Raw genomic sequence first — 21,460 nt, 5'->3', positions numbered from 1 at the left:
GACGCAAAGGCCCCGCCCCGGAAGAAACCCTAGACGCGTAAATAAGACGCCGACCGGCGCGGCGCTAGCCTCGGGGCTTGACGGGATTGTGGCGGTCCTCTCTCCCAATTCGGAAGCTACAGCTACCTCCGGACGCTCTCAAGATGGCGACCTCTCTGGGTTCCAACACCTACAACAGGCAGAACTGGGAGGATGCGGTGAGTGTGCCTGCCGGAGGAGGATGGAAGGAGGAGGCGAAGCCGCGAACCTTGCAAGCTGGCAGGACAGGGCCTGCGGCGCGGCCGAAGGAATTCCGGGGAGGAGCCAGCGCGGCGGCCTAGCTTGGCCGGAGCAGGAGGGCGGAGGGCGATCCTCCTGCGGGCTTGAAGGGAGGGGGCTTAGCCAGGGTCCCGGGACCAGCACCCTTTCCATCCCTGCCCCCTCCAGCCTATTAGAGCTGGTTTTCTTTTCTCCCGCCGCCTGCCGGAAGTGCAGACAGCGCCCCCTCCCGCGATCGGGTCGTGATGGACTTCGGGTTCCTGCCGTGCCTAGTTCCCCACCCTCGCTTCCCCGCCCCCTCGCCACCCCAAGTGTCATTGAGGTGTCAGGGTCTTCGGAGGGTGGTCCTCAACCAGATTTCCCATTTTCACCAGGACTTCCCCATTCTGTGCCAGACATGTCTTGGAGAAAACCCATATATCCGAATGGTGAGTGATTGCGTGTGAAACGAGTTATTCATGTCCTGTCGATGTTGTGGTACTTGCACACTGTGAAGTGTTTCTCTTAGACAAGCAGAAAAAATGATGCTCTTTTACTAACGCGAAGTGCTGGACGACTTGCAAAGAACTGTCATGTGTATTCTCTTACGAATCCGGTAACACTCCTGTAATGTAGGGGTAATAACGATAGCTAGTATTTGTTGAGCATTTACCTAGGAAATAGGTCTGTTGACCAGAAGGTAGAGCGTTTGTGTCTTTTCATACAATAGTAAGGAATGGAGCTGGGATTTAAGTTCAGATATTCTGGCTCTAGGAATGTCAGCATGATAGGAGGAGAACCAGAACTAGAAACTAGGTTTCCTGAATCCTGGTCAAATGCCTTTTGGCCAGTGTACTTTATCTCTTTAAAGTAAGCATTCCCCCTTTGTTACAAACTAGGGTAAAATTAGAACTAGTTAACAATAATAAGGTTAGGGCTGTATTATTGTGTAGTCGTAGAGGTGTTGATATGTTAGTATGTTCACGATGTTTGAATGGTTCAAGATGTTTGAATAGTTCTGTTTAAACAGAACATTTACTATATTCCGGGCATTGGCACAGGACAAGTCTACAGTAGCTACCTTTTGACTAAACTTTGTAAAGTGGGCGGGCCACAGCTGTATCCTCTCTGATTTAGGGATTGTGGAAAGCATTAGGAATGTTAGTTCTTGGGAGTGAACTTGGGAGCCAAAAATGAACCTAAGAGTTGTGGCTGTGGAAAGACACTCACTTACCTAGCATTAGATGCATATACTCTATTTTTTTTTTCTGTAGAGACAGCATCTCGCTATGTTGCCCAGGCTAGTCTGGAACTCCTGGGCTCAAGCAATCCTTCCACCTTGGCCTCTCAAAGTGTTGGGATTACAGGCGTGAGCCACTGCCACCCAGCCCAGATCCATATACTCTTGAGATGTTATCACTTAGAATATGTTGTTATAGTATGTTCCCTACCCTCTTCCCAAAAAAGGTTGGGTTTTGGTTTTTGTTGTTGTTGCTGTTTTTCTCTCTCTAGGATGCCAGGGATTTCCAGACACATTTCTTGGGTTATGTTTAAGGAAAGAGTAGACATCTGGCTTTTTTCTTTCTGTAACTCCAGTTCTTTTCTATTTTTTTTCTATTATAGACCAAAGAAAAGTATGGGAAGGAATGCAAAGTAAGTATGTCTGTTAAAGAGTAATGATTTCTGTTTCATTTTTCTTTTCTCTACCAAATTAGCCTTCAGCTTACTAAGTTTTGAGGTCTTCCAGTAAAAATCAGTGCTATACAACTTTTTATGTATTACTGATATATTCATTGGCTGGCAACTGTTTATGTGGGAGGTAAGAAAATGAACCCTCTAATGTAGAGATTCTTATGGTGTCAGTGGTTGGGCACTGGAGGAGTTTGTACACCAGGTGGTGTATGACTGTCCACTCGAGCATTTTAGCTGAGGAGGAAGGTCATTCTTGTCAGAAGCTTCTCAAAAAATTACATGACACTCCCCACTCCCCCTAAAAAAGATTAAGGTTCAGATTATTATTGGTGCTTAGCTCTAGGATGGGAAGAACTTTGACCCTTTGGCTATTTCATTTCTGTACTCTGAATTTTTGCTGGAGAAGGATGCTGAAAATTGTATTGAAACATCAAATCAACTAGATGATTGCTAAGGTCTCTTCTAAATCCTACATTCAGGGATCCTTTTTTGAATGCCCCGTTGTTATGAGATCTCCAGATTGCCCAGATCAGGACCATTGACATTCTATGGCTCTTGCTTTGTGTTCCAGATCTGTGCCAGGCCATTCACAGTGTTTCGCTGGTGCCCTGGAGTCCGCATGCGTTTCAAGAAGACTGAAGTGTGCCAAACCTGCAGTAAATTGAAGAATGTCTGTCAGACCTGCCTCTTAGACCTAGAGTATGGTATGTTTGACCTGTCCAATAAATCTGAAAGTGTGCAGGTGCCTAAAACTATAAGTCAGTCTTTTGTCTCCCACTTCGCACCCTAGCTCTGGTTCTGATTTCACTTTGGCATGTCTGCCGTGGTCTGCTTTTCCCAGGAAAAGAACCATAATTAGGCCACTCTAGAGTCCTGAACAATAGTAGGAACTTAAGGAAAAGTTGGGAATTAATCAAAAGTGGCCTAAACCTTCATCTCTGTAGCCCAAGTGAGGTAAAAGGCATTGATCCTATGATAGATAATTTATTTGCCTTAGGCTTCTTTCTTGATCCAGAGCTTTTTTCCACCATCCCAATCAGAAGCTCACAGGGTAATTGTGCTTTATTTTATTTTATTTTTTGAGTTAGGGTCTCACTCTGACACCCAGGCTAGAGTACAGTGGTGTGATCACAGCTCACTGCAACTTCGAACTCCTGGGCTCAAGGGATCCTCTTGCCTCTGCCTCCTGGTATACCACCACACCCAGTGCACGTGTGTGTGTGTGTCACTATTTTGCCCAGGCTGGTTTTGAGCTTCTGGCCTCAAGCAGTCGTCCCACCTTGGCCTCCCAGAGCCACTATAGCCAGCCTAATTGTGCTTTAGACTTTTGTTTCAATTGTGTTGTTAGAACTGATATATTGCTACTGTTTCAGAGTAACTGCTTTTGGGAGTAATTTTTTTTTTAACCATAGGTGACTGTTTTTCAGAAAGATAATTTTTCAACAAGAGTTTTTACTATTAAAGGAAAGGGAAAAATATATGAGTTTATGTATGTTAAGTTCATTAGAGTTACTCTTCTAGTCAGAGTCCTGGCCACATTTTATGTAATATTATTTATGTGTTTGTTAAGGAGGCGTCTGGTCCTGGAGTACAGTGACCCTTAGATGACTGTGACTATCCAGAGGATCTGTAAGACTAACCTAGAAAGAAACCACTTTTACATTTACTTTAAATAAATCATGTTGTAATAAAAACTAGGAGCTAATTTACAGGTTGGATATGACCATGGGCACAGTTTGTTCATCTAAAAATTTTCTTTTATAATTTTTTTGTTTTTTGTTTTTGAGACAGGGTGTCACTCTGTTGCCCAGGCTGGAGTGCAGTGGCATGGTCATGGCTCACTGCAGCCTTAACCTTTCCAAGCTTAGGTGATCCACCTCAGCCTCCTGGGTAGCTAGGACTACAGGTGCATACCACCACACCCAGCTAATTTTTGTATTTTTTGTAGAAATGGTGTTTCACCATGTTGACCAGGCTGGTCTCGAACTCCTGGACTCAAGCTATCTGTCAGCTCCAGCCTTGCAAAGTGCTAGGATTACAGGCATGAGCCACCACACCCAGCCTAAAAGATTTTCTAAAGCATTGATTTCATCAAATTTCCTGACAGTTCAGGAATTTGGACAATTTCTTAGCATGCTGTGTAGCAGAAGTAACCTGATGGTGCTAAAGAGTTTGAATAAAAACATAGTAAAGTCTCTGGTACTAAATAGGAAAGAGGAGAAGGGAAAGATGATGTATTCTGTGTGCATGGTTAGTATGGATATGTTTTAAAATACATCTGAGGTCTTTTTCCTCTTTTTTTGTACCAGGCCTGCCCATCCAGGTTCGTGACGCAGGATTGTCTTTTAAAGACGACATGCCAAAGTCAGATGTCAACAAAGAGTACTATACACAGAATATGGAGAGAGAGGTATGCTGCCACTTTTTGGATAAAAATCCTAATGAATTGACACAGTCTGTATAATTTATCTTTTGAATTTGTCATCCCCACTTAGATTTCTAACTCTGATGGAACACGGCCAGTTGGCATGCTGGGGAAAGCCACATCTACCAGTGACATGCTGCTCAAACTGGCCCGGACCACACCCTACTACAAAAGGAATCGACCCCACATTTGCTCCTTCTGGGTGAAAGGAGAGTGTAAGAGAGGAGAGGAATGTCCATACAGGCAAGAGCCGAGCCTCATTTTCAGTAGTTGCTTTCAGATGATTTCTCATCTAAGAAATGGGAGGTCCTAACTTAAACTGTTTCTGCTTTAAAATCTAAAGGTCATACAACTAATGTGGTATATACCTCATGTCTTAGAACTATGAAATTTAGAAGAGCATGAATAAATTGTAGTTTTTACTTACAATTGAGCCTTGGAAACTAAATTGCTATGCCATACAATATAGATGCTGACCCTAAACATTTCTGCCTGAGAAGTAAATCTTCACTGCCATGGTTTAAATGAGTTGACTCTCAATGTATAGGTGAAGTCAAAGTAAGGTCAGACTTCTAAAGGGTGTGTATGTTTTGGTTAAGACTGCCAAGCATCTGGATTAGGAGTTCTTAATTTGGGATTGGTTAACCCCACCCCCTAAAAAATAATGTATGTGCTTTCTCTGGGGCGAGGTCCATAGCTTTAATCAGATTCTCAGTGGAATACAGCACCCCAAATGTGTTAAGAATCATTGACCTAGAGAGGGGTAATCATGTGTCCCTTTCTGGGGGGCGGGAGGGGGTGGATCATGTCAAGAGTATTTATTTATAAGGAAAGTTTGGCATCCTAGATGGCCTAATGGCTTTTAGGAGGCTAGGAATTCCTTCTGTGATACAGTAAATCTCTTGGTATTAGGTCTATTTTGGTAATTATATTTTGGTAGAAACCATAGTTTCTAGTTCAAAAGGCACTTCAGAATATGTATCTAGGATTTTAATATGTAGCTACTCTTGGAAGATAATCATTTTTTCACCTTTGTTTCACCTTTATGCCTTGTTTTTTTCTTGAATCATAGACATGAGAAGCCTACAGATCCAGATGACCCCCTTGCTGATCAGAATATTAAAGATCGTTATTACGGAATCAATGATCCTGTGGCTGACAAGCTTCTAAAGCGGGCTTCAACAATGCCTCGGCTGGACCCACCAGAGGATAAAACTATCACCACACTATATGTTGGTGGTCTAGGTGATACCATTACTGAGACAGATTTAAGGTTTGTGGGTATAAGTTAGAGAGTTATTTTTGCCTTTAACTGCCCTGGAATAATTTATTTGCAAAAACTGCAAGAATGATCATTCTGTACAAAATACATTTTTCTGTAGTCTCTCTATTGTTAGTATCATGCTGACTGGAATTTTTGTAAAATTGTCCTTTATGGTGCCACAGTAATAATGTGCTTATGTGGCTGGGCACAGTGCCTCATGCCTGTAATCTCAACACTTTGAGAGGATCTCTTGAACCGAGGAGTTTGAGACCAGCCTGAGCAACATAGTGAGACCACATCTCTACTAAGAAATCAAAAAAATTAGCCGGGTGTGGTGGCATGTGCCTGTAGTCCCAGCTGTTTGGGAGGCTGAGGCAGGAGGATTGCTTGAGCTTGGGAGATCAAGGCTGCAGTGAGCTGTGATTGCACCACTGCACTCCAGCCTAAGCAACAGAGTGAGACCCTGTCTCAGAACCAAAGCACAAAGAGTGCTTATCCATCCTGGCATATGGTAATAATGACATAGGATTCTATTTGACCTAACAGCCAAGTTTTAAAGGATGGCACGCATCCAAGTATGATGAATTATGTAGAGGAGGGAGAGCTTTGCGATGATAAAACTCTTATGGTTTAAATTGTTGGTTTTTAAAGAGACTGGCATTTGATAAATTTGTGTTATTTTTGGCTTGTATTATGCTTGGCTAGATGAGACATCTGGGCAGATAGTAATGGAAATTACCTCTTCCAAAGAGATAAAGTGGAGAAGAAACTCCTGTATGTTTATAACCTGCCCTTGGTAGCCTGTCTCCATTAAACCCTATCTAAGTGAGCTAGACAACCCCCAGCGGTTGGCAGACTTTCGCTGTAAGAGGCTGGATGGTGAATATTTTAGGCACTGTGGGCCACATGCAGTCTCTGTCACGTATTCTTGTTTTAAACTTTCTTGGCTCATGGGCCTTGAGAGCTATGGTTTGCCAACCCCTTATCTAGGGTTTAGGGTCTTTAAAGAACCTATTAGAACCCTCTCTCCTCCATGGGAAAAAACCCTGAGATGTTTGAGAACCTTTATTTACTCATTATTTTTCTTTCCTTCTCTCAATCAGCAGCACCCACAGTAGGACAAGATATGGGGTGGAGACCTGCGGGTAGTTGGGCAGATAACCTTGGGGCCCACCTGCCTAGTGGTGTGTCAGTGAAAGTTAATCCATTTTCAGTCTCCTGGGAACATCTTTTTTAACTCCCACTTTCATTTTTCTCTGCCTGTTTCCCTTCAGAAATCATTTCTACCAGTTCGGAGAGATCCGGACGATCACTGTTGTGCAGAGACAGCAGTGTGCTTTCATCCAGTTTGCCACACGGCAGGCTGCAGAAGTGGCTGCTGAGAAGTCCTTTAATAAGTTGATTGTAAATGGCCGCAGACTGAATGTGAAATGGGGAAGGTGAGAATTAAACTATTTTTAAGTGACATTTTGCTTAGATTTTTAAGAAACTATTTCATTTTCTGGAGACTAGTAGGCTTTTGGTTAACAGGCTTAAATGAACAGGATCTTTAAAGAGATCTTTCAAAGATCACTCTCTATGTGATACTTGATTCCTGTGGATGTTGGGAGAACCCTGCTTTGGAAATGTATTCAGGGGGTTGGTGTATAATCTACTCCTTTGAAGGTTCATGTTTTTGTGACTAGCTATTATAGGCCAAGTATAATGCCAGGCCATGAAAGGTGAATTTTAGGGTTTATAAATGAATTAGACCTAGATTCTGCCCTTAGAGGCTGATTGTCCAGTGGAGAAGATAAAACAGGGAAGAATCGCTATTTTAAGTTTAAAAGTGATGATTGCATAAGAGAGACACAGGTGAAAGACCCAGTTCAAAGGGGGAACATGTCTCCAACTTGGAACCAGGGAAGAGATGGCTAATAGCAGCATCTGCCTTTGTGGAGCGCTCCCTATGTGGTAAGCACTGTGCTAAACACGTATGTGTTGCCTTTTCTGGTCCTTATGATAGTTCTAGCAGCTTTTGAACCCAGGTCTTTTCTGGTGTCAAAACCTTTGCTCTTGTTCACTGTGCACAGTGGCATTTATGGGAAAAGAGTGTGTGCTGAGGAGGAGGTAGAGCGAAGGAACTCCATTGGACTAGGGAATGTAAGAAGCAGAGGTGTGAGATAAGGTGGGCCAGAGTGCCGACTGTATGCATGTGTGTTTCCCAGATCCCAGGCAGCCAGAGGAAAAGAAAAAGAGAAAGATGGAACTACAGACTCTGGGATCAAACTGGAACCTGTTCCAGGATTGCCAGGAGGTGAGTGCAGACTCCCTGCTGACTTCAGAAGCTCTTTCTGCCCTGATGTTCCTATTTTGGAAGATGGGACCCAGGTCTGGTTCATGTCGCCGCTCTACTCTCCCAGTAGGACCTCTGAGAATGTAAAGGTGGTAGAAACAGTGTTGCACAATTGTTCTCCCCTCTATGTGTTGACTATTTTCTCTCCTCCAGCTCTTCCTCCTCCTCCTGCGGCAGAAGAAGAAGCCTCTGCCAACTACTTCAACTTGCCCCCAAGTGGTCCTCCAGCTGTGGTGAACATTGCTCTGCCACCGCCCCCTGGCATTGCTCCACCCCCACCCCCAGGTAACTTCCATCTTCCTTCTTAGCCCAGAGAAATCCTTGTGAAAGTTCTGTCTCATAAACCTCACCATCATGTTCAACACATCCAAATCCTGTGAGTTTGCTCTGTAGAAGTCTACAAGTAAAGTTGATCTGTTGGGATTTCTGATATTTTTCTTTCTCCTGCTCTGCCGAGGAGAAGAAAGGGGCCGGTTTTCTAAAGATCCGCGTATATGTGTCAGCAGAGTAAGATTATTAGATTACAAAGATCTATCACCAATTTGTTCCCTTTTCTAAACTAAATGCTAATGGATGCCCTAGAGCACTATTGCCCAGTGTGGGCTGTGAGCGGGTGTCATTTTACAAAGTGTTTATCACCTGTCTGCCACAAGATCAGGAGCTTGTGCCAAAATGTAATCAGTGAACCCTTTCCTTCATTGAGAAAGTCTTGTTACCAAAAAAACTGTCAGATGAACTAAACTGTGCCTGGTCGTATAATTTACATTTTGACTCAAGCTCTTTGTCTTGAGTGGCCAGAAATAGGTGGAGGACTGGCACTTCGTATAACACTGCTGTAGACAGTGTTAACAGTGGAAGGAAATCACAGGTAGCCAGTTCTCCTGTGGCAGAGAGCCCATACTCTGAAGAGAATCTGGTTTCTGAGCACCCTCCATTCTGGTGTCAAGCATTGAGGTTAATGATGACACAGTCTTTGCCATCAGCCTGATTTCTTTCTTATCTCCCAAATCCTGACTGAATCCTGTCTGGTAGGATTTGGCATGTTGGATACATAGCAGAGACTCAGATGACATACTAGGCTTGAGTGATACCTTGAGTGCTGTGGAGTTTTTTGGACTGTGGGGGAAAGGTTTCTAAAACCAAGGAAATAACAAGTGGAAGTAAGTTTGTGAACTGACATTTGCTTAAGCCCCATGTCAACCTTGATTTATGTGTAGGTGGTTTTAACCTTAGCAAGATTGAGAGGTTTGAAAGGTTATCAAGGAAACTACCAGCCTAACACATTTGTTCTCTCGTATCTGCAGGTTTTGGGCCACACATGTTCCACCCAATGGGACCACCCCCTCCTTTCATGCGGGCTCCAGGACCAATCCACTATCCTTCTCAGGACCCTCAGAGGATGGGAGCTCATGCTGGAAAACACAGCAGCCCCTAGCACCTTGTCACCACTCTGGGGCTCTGTGGAAGAAAGGGCACTTAAAACTCCCAGTAAATCTTGGAATAAATATATTTTTCCTTCCCTTGTAGTTTCCATGGTAGCTGAATGTGCTCAGATGTGAGCAGTCAGAGACTGACAGCCATGCTTTCCTATACTTGTTCAAAGGATCGATGGACCGTAAATAAGCTGCCATTAACACATCTGGTTACTGCTATAACATGACTAGTAAAACCTAATGCCTGTTCCCTTTACCCGTGTGGGGGACAAGCAGATGAGTGAATTGGAATGTCCAGCAGAGTTACCATCCCAATTATATGTTCATTTTGTATATTTTTTGGTCGGGGGAAAAATTGACCTGCAGTAAAAAAACCTTTGACCATTTTTATGTCCATTGGATATTTTCCTTTTTATCATCTTAAAAAAAAGATAACTAGTACTAATCATTGTAGTGGCCTAAGTGTGATTTAACTCTTTTGAAGTCACACCCTCAGAAAGATGAGTAGAAACCAGCACCAGCACAGCCCAGATCTTTTCTTTCCTCTCCTTTTCCTCATTTATTCCTAAAGGAATCTGACCATTTTACGTCTCTACGGCCCAAAAAAAGACAAAAATAAAAATTCCTTTTTATTCCTGTCAACTGGATGGAAACACAAATTTCATGGAGCTGTGTACCATTGAAGAAACCTGGTGTCTGGCATGAAATTACTGTAAAGAACTTCCTGTAAAACACGTTCTTTAACAAACTGAAATGAAAAGCATTGGAGCGTTTGAATGAAAGACGTGACCTCCTGCTGGGACTCTGATGGTCTTCAGCATTCACCTTCGTGTGTCTTCAGTGTCTCATTGTCATCCCTGCTTCTGTTTGGTCTTAGAGTGTTTGGATATAACTGAATTGTAGATGGTAAAGGAAATTTGATGTGTTGTTTGTTTTTAAATAATTAAAACGGGTCAATTTTTCAAATGTTGTCATGGGTTTATTTCTAGATTCCTCTTTATCCTTTGGTAGCTGAACTCGAGGTCAGTGGAAGTTATTTAATAGAAATGAGTTATATATTGTAAATTTTTAAAATGTTGCTTTAGACTTTTGATTATATCCATTCCGTGATGATTTACTTATTATTTTTTTTTAACCTCAGCCTATTCTTAGGTTGATTCCATGATGATTTAAAAGGCTCAGACCTCTTTAGTACTTATTTCAAAGGGTGATTGTGAGGTTGAAATAAGATAGTGCACAGAAACACTTAGCACAGAGCCTGGTGTAGGGTAGTTGATAAAGGGTAACTTTAAGAAGTCACCCAGCTGGGTGCATGCGGATAGTGCCAGCTACTTAAGAGGCTGAGGTGGGAGGATTGCTTGAGGCCAGCAGTTCAAGGCCAGCCTGGGCAACATGGTGAGATCCTGTCTCTAAAAAATAAAATTTAATAGGTCATCCTTAGGCAAGTCATTTTAAAAGGAAACATTTATTATAAATCCATTTTTCCTGAAGCCAATTTTTTTTTTTTTTTTTTTTTGAGATGGAGTCTCACTCTGTCACTAGGCTGGAGTGCAGTGGCGCGATCTCGGCTCACTGCAACCTCTGCCTCCTGGCTTCAAGCAATTCTCGTGCCTCAGCCTCCTGAGTAGCTGGGATTACAGGCATGCACCACCACACCTAGCTAATTTTTATATTTTTAGTAGAGATGGGGTTTCACCATGTTGGCCAGGCTGGTCTTGATCTCCTGATCTCATGATCCGCCCACCTTGGCCTCCCAAAGTGCTGGGATTACAGGAGTGAGCCACCGCGCCCGGCCATTTCCTGAAGCAAATTTTATGCTACTTTTATCTAAAATGTTTACTTCCAAGAAGGACATGCCCCATATGGCACCCTGTTTTAGATTTGCAGAATTTTTTTTCCTAGAGAACTTAAATTGCCTTTTTTAAAGATTTAAAAATCTATACTTAGAAATTTTCATTTTATTGCTAGTAATGTCAAATGTGAAGCAATGTACGATACTTCCAAGTATTTTTGTATCCTTTTGGGTCTTTTTTGTTTGCCTGCTTTTGAGCATGTAAAGGATTTTTAGCCAATTTGTAAATGAAATGTGAATCTTATGGATAGCATTTTAATAACTGCTAGATTCAACGATTTACATCTCCACATACACATACATACATACATATATGCCTATCCAATTGTGTATTGTAACCTTGCTTTCTTGGGGAGGAGGAGATTCTAATTTTTGTGTAGTTTGGTTATGGATCTTTTTTAAAAAACCAGTATAAAGGGAAGTATAGAATAGATATTCATAAATAAACCAGAATTATGAGCAATTATATCTTGGCAAAAACTCTTGCTTGCCAAATTCCATTGCCTAGGGCACACAGCTGGGTACACTTGGTGAAAAGCAACTTTTGCCCTTCCCAGGCTTGGCCTATAAAACCCTCACCCAGTCCTATGTGCTTTCTCCATCTGGCTGAATGCACAGAATGGTCTCTAGAAGATAGCAGAGTCACACAGTGGAGCCTGGGTTCCTCCATCACCACTTAGAAGACAATATTGCTATATGAGAAATTGTTGTTGTATTAAGGCATTGAGACTTGGGGATTTATCTGTTATAGCAGCTAGTGTTACTCTAATAAAAATATAGATGTCCTCACATCTAATAATAAAAAGGCACTTGTTTATATAGTAGGTTTACACTGAGTGATGGTGTTTTCCTCTTTTTTTTTTGAAAAATAGGAGTCTCACTACATTGCCCACGCTGGTCTCAAACTTCTGGGCTGAAGCGATCCTCCCGCCTTGGCCTTCCCTTTGTTGGGATTGCAGGCATGAGCCACCGTGTCCAGGCAAGTAATGGTGTTTTAAACAGACTCTGGAGCCAGACTACCTGAGTTCAAATCTCAACTTCAGCTCCTCCCAGCTATATAACCTGGTATGTACTTAATCTCTCTCTAGTTGTCATAAGGCCTCATCTCTTAACCCTTTTTGCTGCCTGTAATATTTTGAGCTGCTTCTCCCATGGAAAAAGCTCAGAAGGTAAAGCATTATGACAACCGGACTAAGGCAGTGACAGCCCATGGGGCAAAGAGTGAGATATAACAGATGTTCTGGAAGCCAAATCAGTGAGCCACTGTGACCTGAAATAAATGGAGGTGAAAAGAGAGGAGTCTAGGGTAACCCCTAACCTCCCACCTCAGGTCTCTGGGTTGGTCAACTGAGTAGAAAGATGTCTTTTCCTGAAATAGAGAATGCTGGAAGAAGAAGGTGAGATTGGGAAGTAGGGGTAGGAAAATATGAATCCCCTGTGGGATCTGGTGAGTTTAAGATATCTGTAAGGCCAATGGAAATTCCCAACCCAAGGGGAATGGAGCTTAAGGGAGATTAAGATTTGGATGGGCAGTGAAGTAGTGGCAGCTGAAGCCCAGGCTGTGGAGTGCAATTCTCCAGGGTCGGCAGGTAGAGCAATTTTTAAACTTCAGTGAGTCTAAGTTCTTGGATTTTTATGAGGTAAAGACTACCCTTTGAGAAATACTAGTATAGGATGAGATCACTTCTTTTTTTTTTTTTTTTTTTTTTTTTTTTTTGAGACAGAGTCTTGCTCTGTCGCCTAGGCTGGAGTGCAGTGGTGCGATCTCAGCTCACCACAACCTCCACCTACCAGGATGAAGCAATTCTCCTGCCTCAGCCTCCCGAGCAGCTAGGATTACAGGCACACACCACCATGCCCAGCTAATTTTTGTCTTTTTTTTTTAGTAGAGACGGGGTTTCACCATGTTGGCCAGGCTGGTCTTGAATGCCTGACCTTGTGATCCGCCCATCTCGGCCTCCCAAAGTGCTGGGATTACAGGTGTGAGCCACCGCACCCAGCCAAGATCACTTCTAAGATTAGAAAATGTTACTCTTCTCAGAGATTCTGTAGTCTTTTTTTTTTTTTTTGCCCCTAACATTTTACTGTAAAAATTTTCTAATGTACAGAAAAGTTAGAATAATTTTACTGTGAACCACCGTATACCCACCAACTGATTCTACAATTAACATTTTGCCATATTGGCTTTATCACATATCTATCCATTTCTTTATGCATCCATCAATCTTTTTTTTTTGGAGATAGAATCTCACTCTGTCACTCAGGCTGGAGTGCAGTGGTGCTATCTTGGCTCACTGCAACCTCCGCCTCCCAGGTTCAAGCAATTCTCCTGCCTCTGCCTCCTGAGTAGCTGGAATTACAGGCGTGTGCTACCACACCCGGCTAATTTTTGTATTTTTTTAGCAGAGACGGGGTTTCACCATATTGGCCCGGCTGGTCTCAAACCCCTGACCTCAAGAGATCTGCTCACCTCAGCTTCTGAATGCGCTGAGATTATAGGCATGAGCCACCATGCCCAGCCCCATCAGTCTGTTTTTATGCATTTCAGAGTAAACTGAAGACATCAACAGACTTCACCTTTAAACATTTCAGCATTTATATACGGATGCTCCTCAATTTATGGTAGAGTTATATCCTGATAAGTTGAAAATATCATTAAGTGAAAAATGTATTTAATACACCTACTGAACATCACAGCTTAGCTTAGCCTATTGAGCAAAATCACCTAACACAAAGCCTATTTTATAATAAAGTGTGGAATATCTCATGTAATTTATTGACTACTCTCCTGAAAGTGAAAAACAGAATGGTTGTATTGCTTTCACAACATCCTAGAGTTGAAAAATCATAAATTGAACCATCCTAAGTTGGGGTCCATGTTTAATTAACTAGAGTTCAATTCTTTTTTCCATCTGTCTGGATGAAAGAGTTCAATATTTTTTGTGGATTTTTAAGGTCAAAGTTACATAGACTAAAATGCATGAGTATGTCATTCAAGAGTTTTGACAAATGTATACATCCATGTGACTCAAACCCCTGTCAAGATATAGGACATTACCATCACTCCAGAAAATTTCCTCCTGCTCTTCCTAGCCAATACCCACTCCCACCAATCTCCAGAGGCATCTACTGTTCTGATTTTTATTACCACAGATTAGTTTTGCTTCCTTTAGAACTTCATATAAATAGAATCACGCAGTGTGAACTCTTTTATATTTGGCTTCTTTCCAGCAGGATGTGTTTGAGAATCATCCATAATGTTGTATACAGTTCCTATTTACTGCAGGATAGAATTCTACTGTATGACTATGCCATCACTTATCCATCCTCCCATTGATGGACACCAAGGCTGTTTCCAGTTTGTTTGGGTTTTCTTTTGCTACTGAAAATAAAAGCTACTATGAATATTCTTGTACAAATTGTTTGTGAATATATGTTTTCATTTCTCTTGAATAAATACTTAAGGCCGGGCGCAGTGGCTCACTCCTGTAATCCCAGCACTTAGGGAGGCCAAGGTGGGTGGATCACCTGATGTCAGGAGTTCGAGACCAGCCTGGGCAACATGGTGAAACCCCATCTCTACTAAAAATACAAAAATTAGCCGAGCGTGGTGGCAGGTGCCTGTAATTCCAGCTACTCGGGAGGCTGAGGGAGGAGAATCACTTGAACCTGGGAGGCGGAGGTTGCGGTGAGCCGAGATGGCGTTACTGCACTCCAGCTTTGGTGACAGATCAAAGCTCTGTCTCAAAAAACTAAAAAATACATAAATACTTAGGAGCAGAATTACTAAACATGTCTGGTTTTAAAAAGAACTGTCAGACTTTTTCCCTTTACATTCCTACCACAATGTAGGAGAGTTCCAGTTGCTCCACAGTGTTGCCACCCTTTGATGTAAATGGTTTTCTGAATTTTAGCCATTCTGGTGGGTGTGTAATGGTATTTAATTGTGGTTTTATTTTGCATTCCCATTGTGACAAATAAGTTGGACACCTTTTCAACTACTTATGGCCATTTACATATCTTCTTTTTTTTTTTTAACATTGAGAAACTTAAGGATGAAAAATCTGTTTTTATTTTTATTTTTAGAAATGGGGTCTTACTTTGTCACCCAGGCCGGAGTGCAGTGGTGTGATCATAGCTCACTGCAGCCTTGAACTCCTGGCCTCAAGTGATCCTCCCACCTCAGCCTTCCAAAGTGCTGGGATTACAGGTGTGAGTCACTGCGCCCAGCCTGTATTTCTTCTTTTGTGACATGTCTGTCCAAATATTTTGGTCATTTCTATTGAGTGTCTTTTTTTGTATTAACTAGTTATAGAAGGTATACATCTTAGGTATTAGTCCTTTGTCAGAGACATGTTTGCAAATACTCTCTCCCAGTCTGTGGCCTGCCTATTGACTTTCTTTCTTTTTTTTTTTTTTTTTTTGAGATACAGTCTCTCTCTGTCGTCCAGGCTGGAGTGCAGTGGCATGATCTTGGTTCACTGCAACCTCCACATCCCAGGTTAAGCGATTCTCCTGCCTCAGTCTGCTGAGTAGCTGGGACTACAGGCACGTGCCACCACACCTGGCTAATTTTTGTGTTTTTAGTAGAGACGGGGTTTCACCATGTTAGCCAGGCTGGTCTCGAACTCCTAACCTCAGGTGATCCGCCCACCTCAGCCTCCCAAAGTGTTGGGATTACAGGTGTGAGCCACCGCGCCCAGCTTTATTCACTTTCCTAGTGATTTTTTTTGATGAGCAGAAGCTTTTTGTTTTAATCAAATCTAACTTAGTATCTCATATACCAAATCTGTATTAGTTTGCTAGGGCTACCATAACAAAGTACTAAAAACTGGCTTAAACAACAGGAATTTATTACCTTACAGTTCTGGAGACTAGGCCTCCAGGATTAAGGTGTTAGCAGGTTTATTCCTTCTGAGGCTGTGAGAGAATCTGGTCCATGCCTGTCTCCTAGGTTCTAGTGGTTTGCTGGCAATCTTTAGCATTCCTTGACTTGCAGGCACATCACTCTGCCTTCATCTTTCCTTGGTGTTCTCCCAATGTGCATGCCTCTGTGTCCAAATTTCCTCTAGTTATAAGGGCACCAGTCATATGGATAGGGCCCACCCTAATGATGTAATTTATTGTTTGTTTAAAACATTTTCCTTTTCTAGGGCTCTTGCATTTCCATATAAATTTTTAAAATCAGCCTGCCAATTTCTACAAAAACATAAGCCTATGATTGGGATTGTGTTGAAAATAGGTCCATTTGAGAAGAACTGACATCTTACAAATATTGAGTTTTCCAATCTATGAGCACAATATATGTCTCCCTTTAACTATCTTCTTTAATTTCAGCAATGTTTTAAGGCTTTGGTGTACAAGTCTTACACAACTTTGTTACATTTATTACTAAGAATTGTGTGATTTGTTGCTATTTTTTAAAAAATGTCTTTTCCAATTGTTGCAGTTAATATAGAAATACAGTTGGGTTTTGTGTCTCAACCCTGTATCCTGTGACCTTGCTAAATTCACTCAGTACTTCTAGGAATTATTTTGTAGATGTCTGCAATGATCTATGTAAACAATAATTTCACCTGTGAACAGAGACCATTTCATTTATTTATTTCCAATCTTTATGCCTATTTCTTTTTCTTGCCTAACTGAACTGGCTAGGACCATGAGTACTACATTAAATAGAAGTGATAAGAGAAGACATCTTTGTCTTATTCCCAAGCTTGTGGGAAATGCATGCAGTATTTCCCCATTAGGTATGTAATTAGCTGATTTTTTGGAGCTAACTTTGATCAAACTGAAGGAGTTGGCTTCTAAATTTTTAAAGAATTTTCACCATAAATTGGTGTTGAATTTCATTAATGCTTTTCCTGCACCAAAAATGTTAAACCAAGATTGCATTCCTGGGGTAAACCTAACTTAGTCATGATGTATTACATATATTTATTTATAAATTATATATACAGATATATTTATAAATATGTGTGTGTTTGTATATACATATACATATATACATATACAAACACACACATATGTATCTTGGGTTTTATGTCTATATTCATGAGGAATAGTGGCCTTTTCTGTAATATTTTTGTCGGGTTTCTTCCGGCATTATAAAATTTGTTTGGAAATGTTTCTTCCTCTATATTTTGAAAGCATTTGTATAACAATGCTTTTTTGTTTTTTTCTGCTTAAATGTTTGATACAATTCTCTGGTGAAGCCATCAGGTTCTGGTGTTTTCTCTGTGGGATTTGTCTGTCTTGAGTTTCAAAGCTTGTTATTTTGGAATAACTTCAGATTGACAGAAAAGTTCCAAAGACAGTTCTTGTATACTTTTCACCCATTTTCCCCTCTTGTTAACACCTTACATAGTCATAGTATGTTTTTCTTTTCTTTTCTTTTCTTTTCTTTTTTTTTTTTTTTTTTGAGACGGAGTCTCGCTCTGTCGCCCAGGCTGGAGTGCAGTGGCGCAATCTCGGCTCACTGCAAGCTCCGCCTACTGGGTTCACGCCATTCTCCTGCCGCAGCCTCCCGAGTAGCTGGGTCTACAGGCGCCCGCCACCACGCCCAGCTAATTTTTTGTATTTTTAGTAGAGACGGGGTTTCACTGTGTTAGCCAGGATGGTCTCAATCTCCTGACCTCGTGATCTGCCCGCCTCGGCCTCCCAAAGTGAGGCGTGAGCCACCACGCCCGGCCTCTTCTTTTCTTTTCTTTCTTTTTTTTTTTTTTTGAGACAAGGTCTTGCTCTGTCGCCCAGGCTGGAATGCAGTGGCGCAAACTCAGCTCAATGCAACCTCCGTCTCCTGGGTTTAAGCAATTCTCCTGCCTCAGCTTCTTGAGTAGCTGGGATTACAGGTACATGCCACCATGCCCAGCTAACTTGTGTATATTTTTAATAGAGACGGGGTTTCACCATGTTGGCCAGGCTGGTCTCAAACTCCAGACCTTGTGATCCACCCACCTCGGCCTCCCAAAGTGCTGGGATTATAGGCGTGAGCCACCACGCCCAGCCTAGTATGTTTTTCAAAACTAAGAAATTGGCCAGGCGTGGTGGCTCACACCTATAATCCCAGCACTTTGGGATGCCGAGGTGGATGGATTGCTTGAGCTCAGGAGTTCAAGACCAGCCTGGGTAACATGGTGAAACCCCAGCTCTAAAAAAATACAAAAATTAGCCAGGTGTGGTGGCATACACCTGTAGTTCCAGCAACTCAGAAGGCTGAGGTGGGAGTATCGCTTGATCCTAGGAGCTGGAGGTTGCAGTGAGCCGAGATTGAGCCATTGCACTCCAGCCTGGGTGACAGAGTAGTGAGACCCTGTCTCAAAACAAAAAATTAAAAAAACAAAAACAAACAAAAAAAACTAAGAAATTAACATAGGTACCATACTATTAACTAAGTTTTTATTTGGATTTCACCATTTTTTTTTCTGTCCTTTTTTTCTGTTTCAGAATTCAGTCTAGGCTTCCACATGACACTTAGTTGTAATGTCTCCCAGTCTCCTCCAATCTGTGACAGTTGATTGGTCTTTCCTTGTTTTTCATACTGTGGTAGGTTTTAAAAGTACAAGTCAGGTGTTTTCGTAGAATGTTGCTCATCTGGGTTTTTCTGATGTTATCACATGATTAGACTGGGGTTAAGGATTTGAGGAACAATATCAAAAGAGCAAGTGCCCTTCTCATCACTTCATATCAGAAATCTGAGTATCACTGATGATGTTAACCTTGATTACTTTGTTAAGGGAATGTCTTCCAGGCTTCTCCTTTGTAAAGTCACAATTTTTCTCTTCCTATGCTCTATTCTTTGGAAACAAGTTGGTTAAGTTCAGTCTATAATCAATAGGATGGGAATTAACCTCCACCTTCTAAGGGGGCAACTGTCTACATACATTATTTGAAAGTCTTCTACAAGGAAAAAGGAAGTTTTGTCCCTTCTTCACTTATTTGTTTTTTATTTATTAAATTATTAATTTATATCCCTGGTTTCATTGATATTTATTCTTTGAGTTATCATCTCCTATTCTGTGGGTTCTCTTTTCACCCTCTTGATAGTATTCTTGGATGCACAAAAGTTTTGAATTTTGTATATTCAGCTTTTTAAAGTATATGTAGTTAGAATGAGTAATCTGGTGGTGCAGGATGCTACTTTTTCATTTTATTGTTCATATCTTCTGTATCCTTACTAATTATTTGTCTGCTAACCCATCAATAATTGAAAAAAATGTGTTAAATCTTCCTCTGTGACTATGGGTTTCTTCTTACACTGTGAAGATCTGCTTTATCACAATAATACTTTTTGCCATCAAGTCTACTTTGTCTGATGTTAATATGGCTAAAACACATTTCTTTTGGATAGTATTTCTTTCTTTCTCTCTTTCTCTTTTTCTTTCTTTTTTTTGAGACAGGGTCTCGATTGCCCATTCTGGAGTGCAAAGGCATGATCATAGCTCACTGCAACCTCAAACTCCTGACCTCAAGTGTTCCTCCCGCCTCTGGGATTACAGGCATGAGCCACTGCGTCAGACAATTTCTTTATTTCATTTCTGTGCCACATATTTTAGGGATATTGCTTATGAACAGCACAGAACTGAAATTATTTTCGTCCAATCCACAAGTCTTTTTTTTTTTTTTTTTTTTTTTTTTTTTAAGACGGAGTCTTGCTCTTTCACCCAGGCTGGAGTGCTGTGGCATGATCTTGGCTCACTGCAAGCTCCGCCTCCCAGGTTCACGCCATTCTCCTGCCTCAGCCTCCTGAGTAGCTGGGACCACAAGCGCCCGCCACCACGCCCGGCTAATTTTTTGTATTTTTAGTAGAGACATGGTTTCACCGTGTTAGCCAGGATGGTCTCGATCTCCTGACCTCGTGATCTGCTGCCTTGGTCTCCCAAAGTGCTGGGATTACAGGCGTGAGCCACCGCACCCAGCCCAATCCACAAGTCTTTATCTTTAAACTGGTGAGTACTGTCTAAATGTAAATATTACAGTTACTATGATAACTGATATGTTTGAAAGTAATTATACCGCTTTATTTTATGTGCTTGTGTTTCTTCTTCATCCTTCCTGTCATCTATTGGATTGATCATGTTTTAGGACTTAGTCACATGCTTACCATTTCTCTGCTCACTAGTGCTGCTTAGATTCTATACTTTCTTTCTGGGTCCTTCCTGAAGTATGTTCTTTGTTGTTTTTTCAGGGGTCAGTAGAAAACTCTCAATACTTATTTGTCTGAAAATCAATGTATTGTGCTCTCACTCCTTGAAGACATTTTTCCATTATTGCCAGAAAGTGTCAACATTAGTAGTGTTGGGCATTGTCATTTTATTCTCCATCTCTTTTAACTTCTCTCTCATATTTTCCATCTCTTTAACTCTCTGAGATGCATTATGGGCACTTTTAGCTCACTAATTCTCTCTTCAGGTATGTCTCATGTCCTATTAACCTGTTCATTCCCATTTTAAAAGGAGGGATTATTTTGATAAAATATGTACATGTGCAGAAAAGTGCAAAACACACAGGTGTACAACTAACTTAAATATTGTAAAGTGAACATCTATGTAACAATCGCCCAGGTCTAGAAACAGAATTTTTCCAGCTACCCTAGAAGCATTTGATGGGTCCCTTCACATTCACAAACCCCTCCCCACTCCCAAAGTTACCACTATTCTGACTTTTATATTAAATATTTTTTTCCATCAGGAAACGTTTGCCTTCCTTTGCTTACCATTACGTTCCTGAGATGCATCCACATTGTTGCATGAAACTATAGTTCGTTGTTGCTATGTCTAATGCCACGTTTCTCTGCGTTTTGGCTATTCTTAGTCCTTTTCATTTCCATATCACTGTATGATTTAATTTATGGGAAGAACAAAAACAGGCAAAAATATAGAATTTTATATGAAGGATTTCTTTTCTTATTTATTTATTTATTTTGAGATGGAGTCCTGCTCTGTCGCTCAGGCTGAGTGCAGTGGTGCAATCTCAGCTTACTGCAACCTCCGCCTCCTGGGTTCAAGCGATTCTCATGCCTCAGCCTCCCGAGTAGCTGGGATTACAGGCACACACCACCATGCCTGGCTAATTCTTGTATTTTTAGTAGAGATGGGGTTTCACCATGTTGGCCAGACTGGTCTCGAACTCCTGACCTCAAGTGATCTGCCCACCTTGGCCTCTCAAAGTGCTGGGATTACAGGTGTTAGCCACCACGCCCAGCCTATATGAAAGATTTCTT

The 21,460-nt window shown here is 41.5% G+C and overlaps 1 protein-coding gene across 1 annotated transcript; it reads left to right on the top strand.

The window, feature by feature from the left end:
* RBM22 (RNA binding motif protein 22) lies at positions 1 to 10,352 on the top strand. The gene is made up of 11 exons (XM_001167240.6): positions 1 to 197; positions 633 to 686; positions 1,861 to 1,890; positions 2,501 to 2,633; positions 4,239 to 4,339; positions 4,425 to 4,597; positions 5,427 to 5,627; positions 6,893 to 7,057; positions 7,826 to 7,914; positions 8,107 to 8,238; positions 9,258 to 10,352. Exons 1-11 carry the CDS (start codon positions 144 to 146, stop codon positions 9,386 to 9,388), a joined length of 1,263 nt encoding a protein of 420 aa, XP_001167240.1. The 5' UTR covers positions 1 to 143; the 3' UTR covers positions 9,389 to 10,352.
* Positions 10,353 to 21,460: the final 11,108 nt, after the last annotated feature.

Source organism: Pan troglodytes, chromosome 4 (assembly GCF_028858775.2).
Source record: "Pan troglodytes isolate AG18354 chromosome 4, NHGRI_mPanTro3-v2.0_pri, whole genome shotgun sequence".
Classification (NCBI taxonomy): Eukaryota; Metazoa; Chordata; class Mammalia; order Primates; family Hominidae; genus Pan; species Pan troglodytes.
Note: the sequence above shows the minus strand (reverse complement) of the source record. Positions and strands in the feature narration are given on the sequence as shown.

Bases quoted from the DNA above. Each gene is read 5' to 3' on its own strand.
- RBM22 (XM_001167240.6), top strand. From the start codon at position 144: ATGGCGACCTCTCTGGGTTCCAACACCTACAACAGGCAGAACTGGGAG. The intron at 5,628-6,892 runs GTTTGTGGGTAT...GTTTCCCTTCAG, and splicing joins ATTACTGAGACAGATTTAAG to AAATCATTTCTACCAGTTCG. The intron at 7,058-7,825 runs GTGAGAATTAAA...TGTGTTTCCCAG, and splicing joins CTGAATGTGAAATGGGGAAG to ATCCCAGGCAGCCAGAGGAA.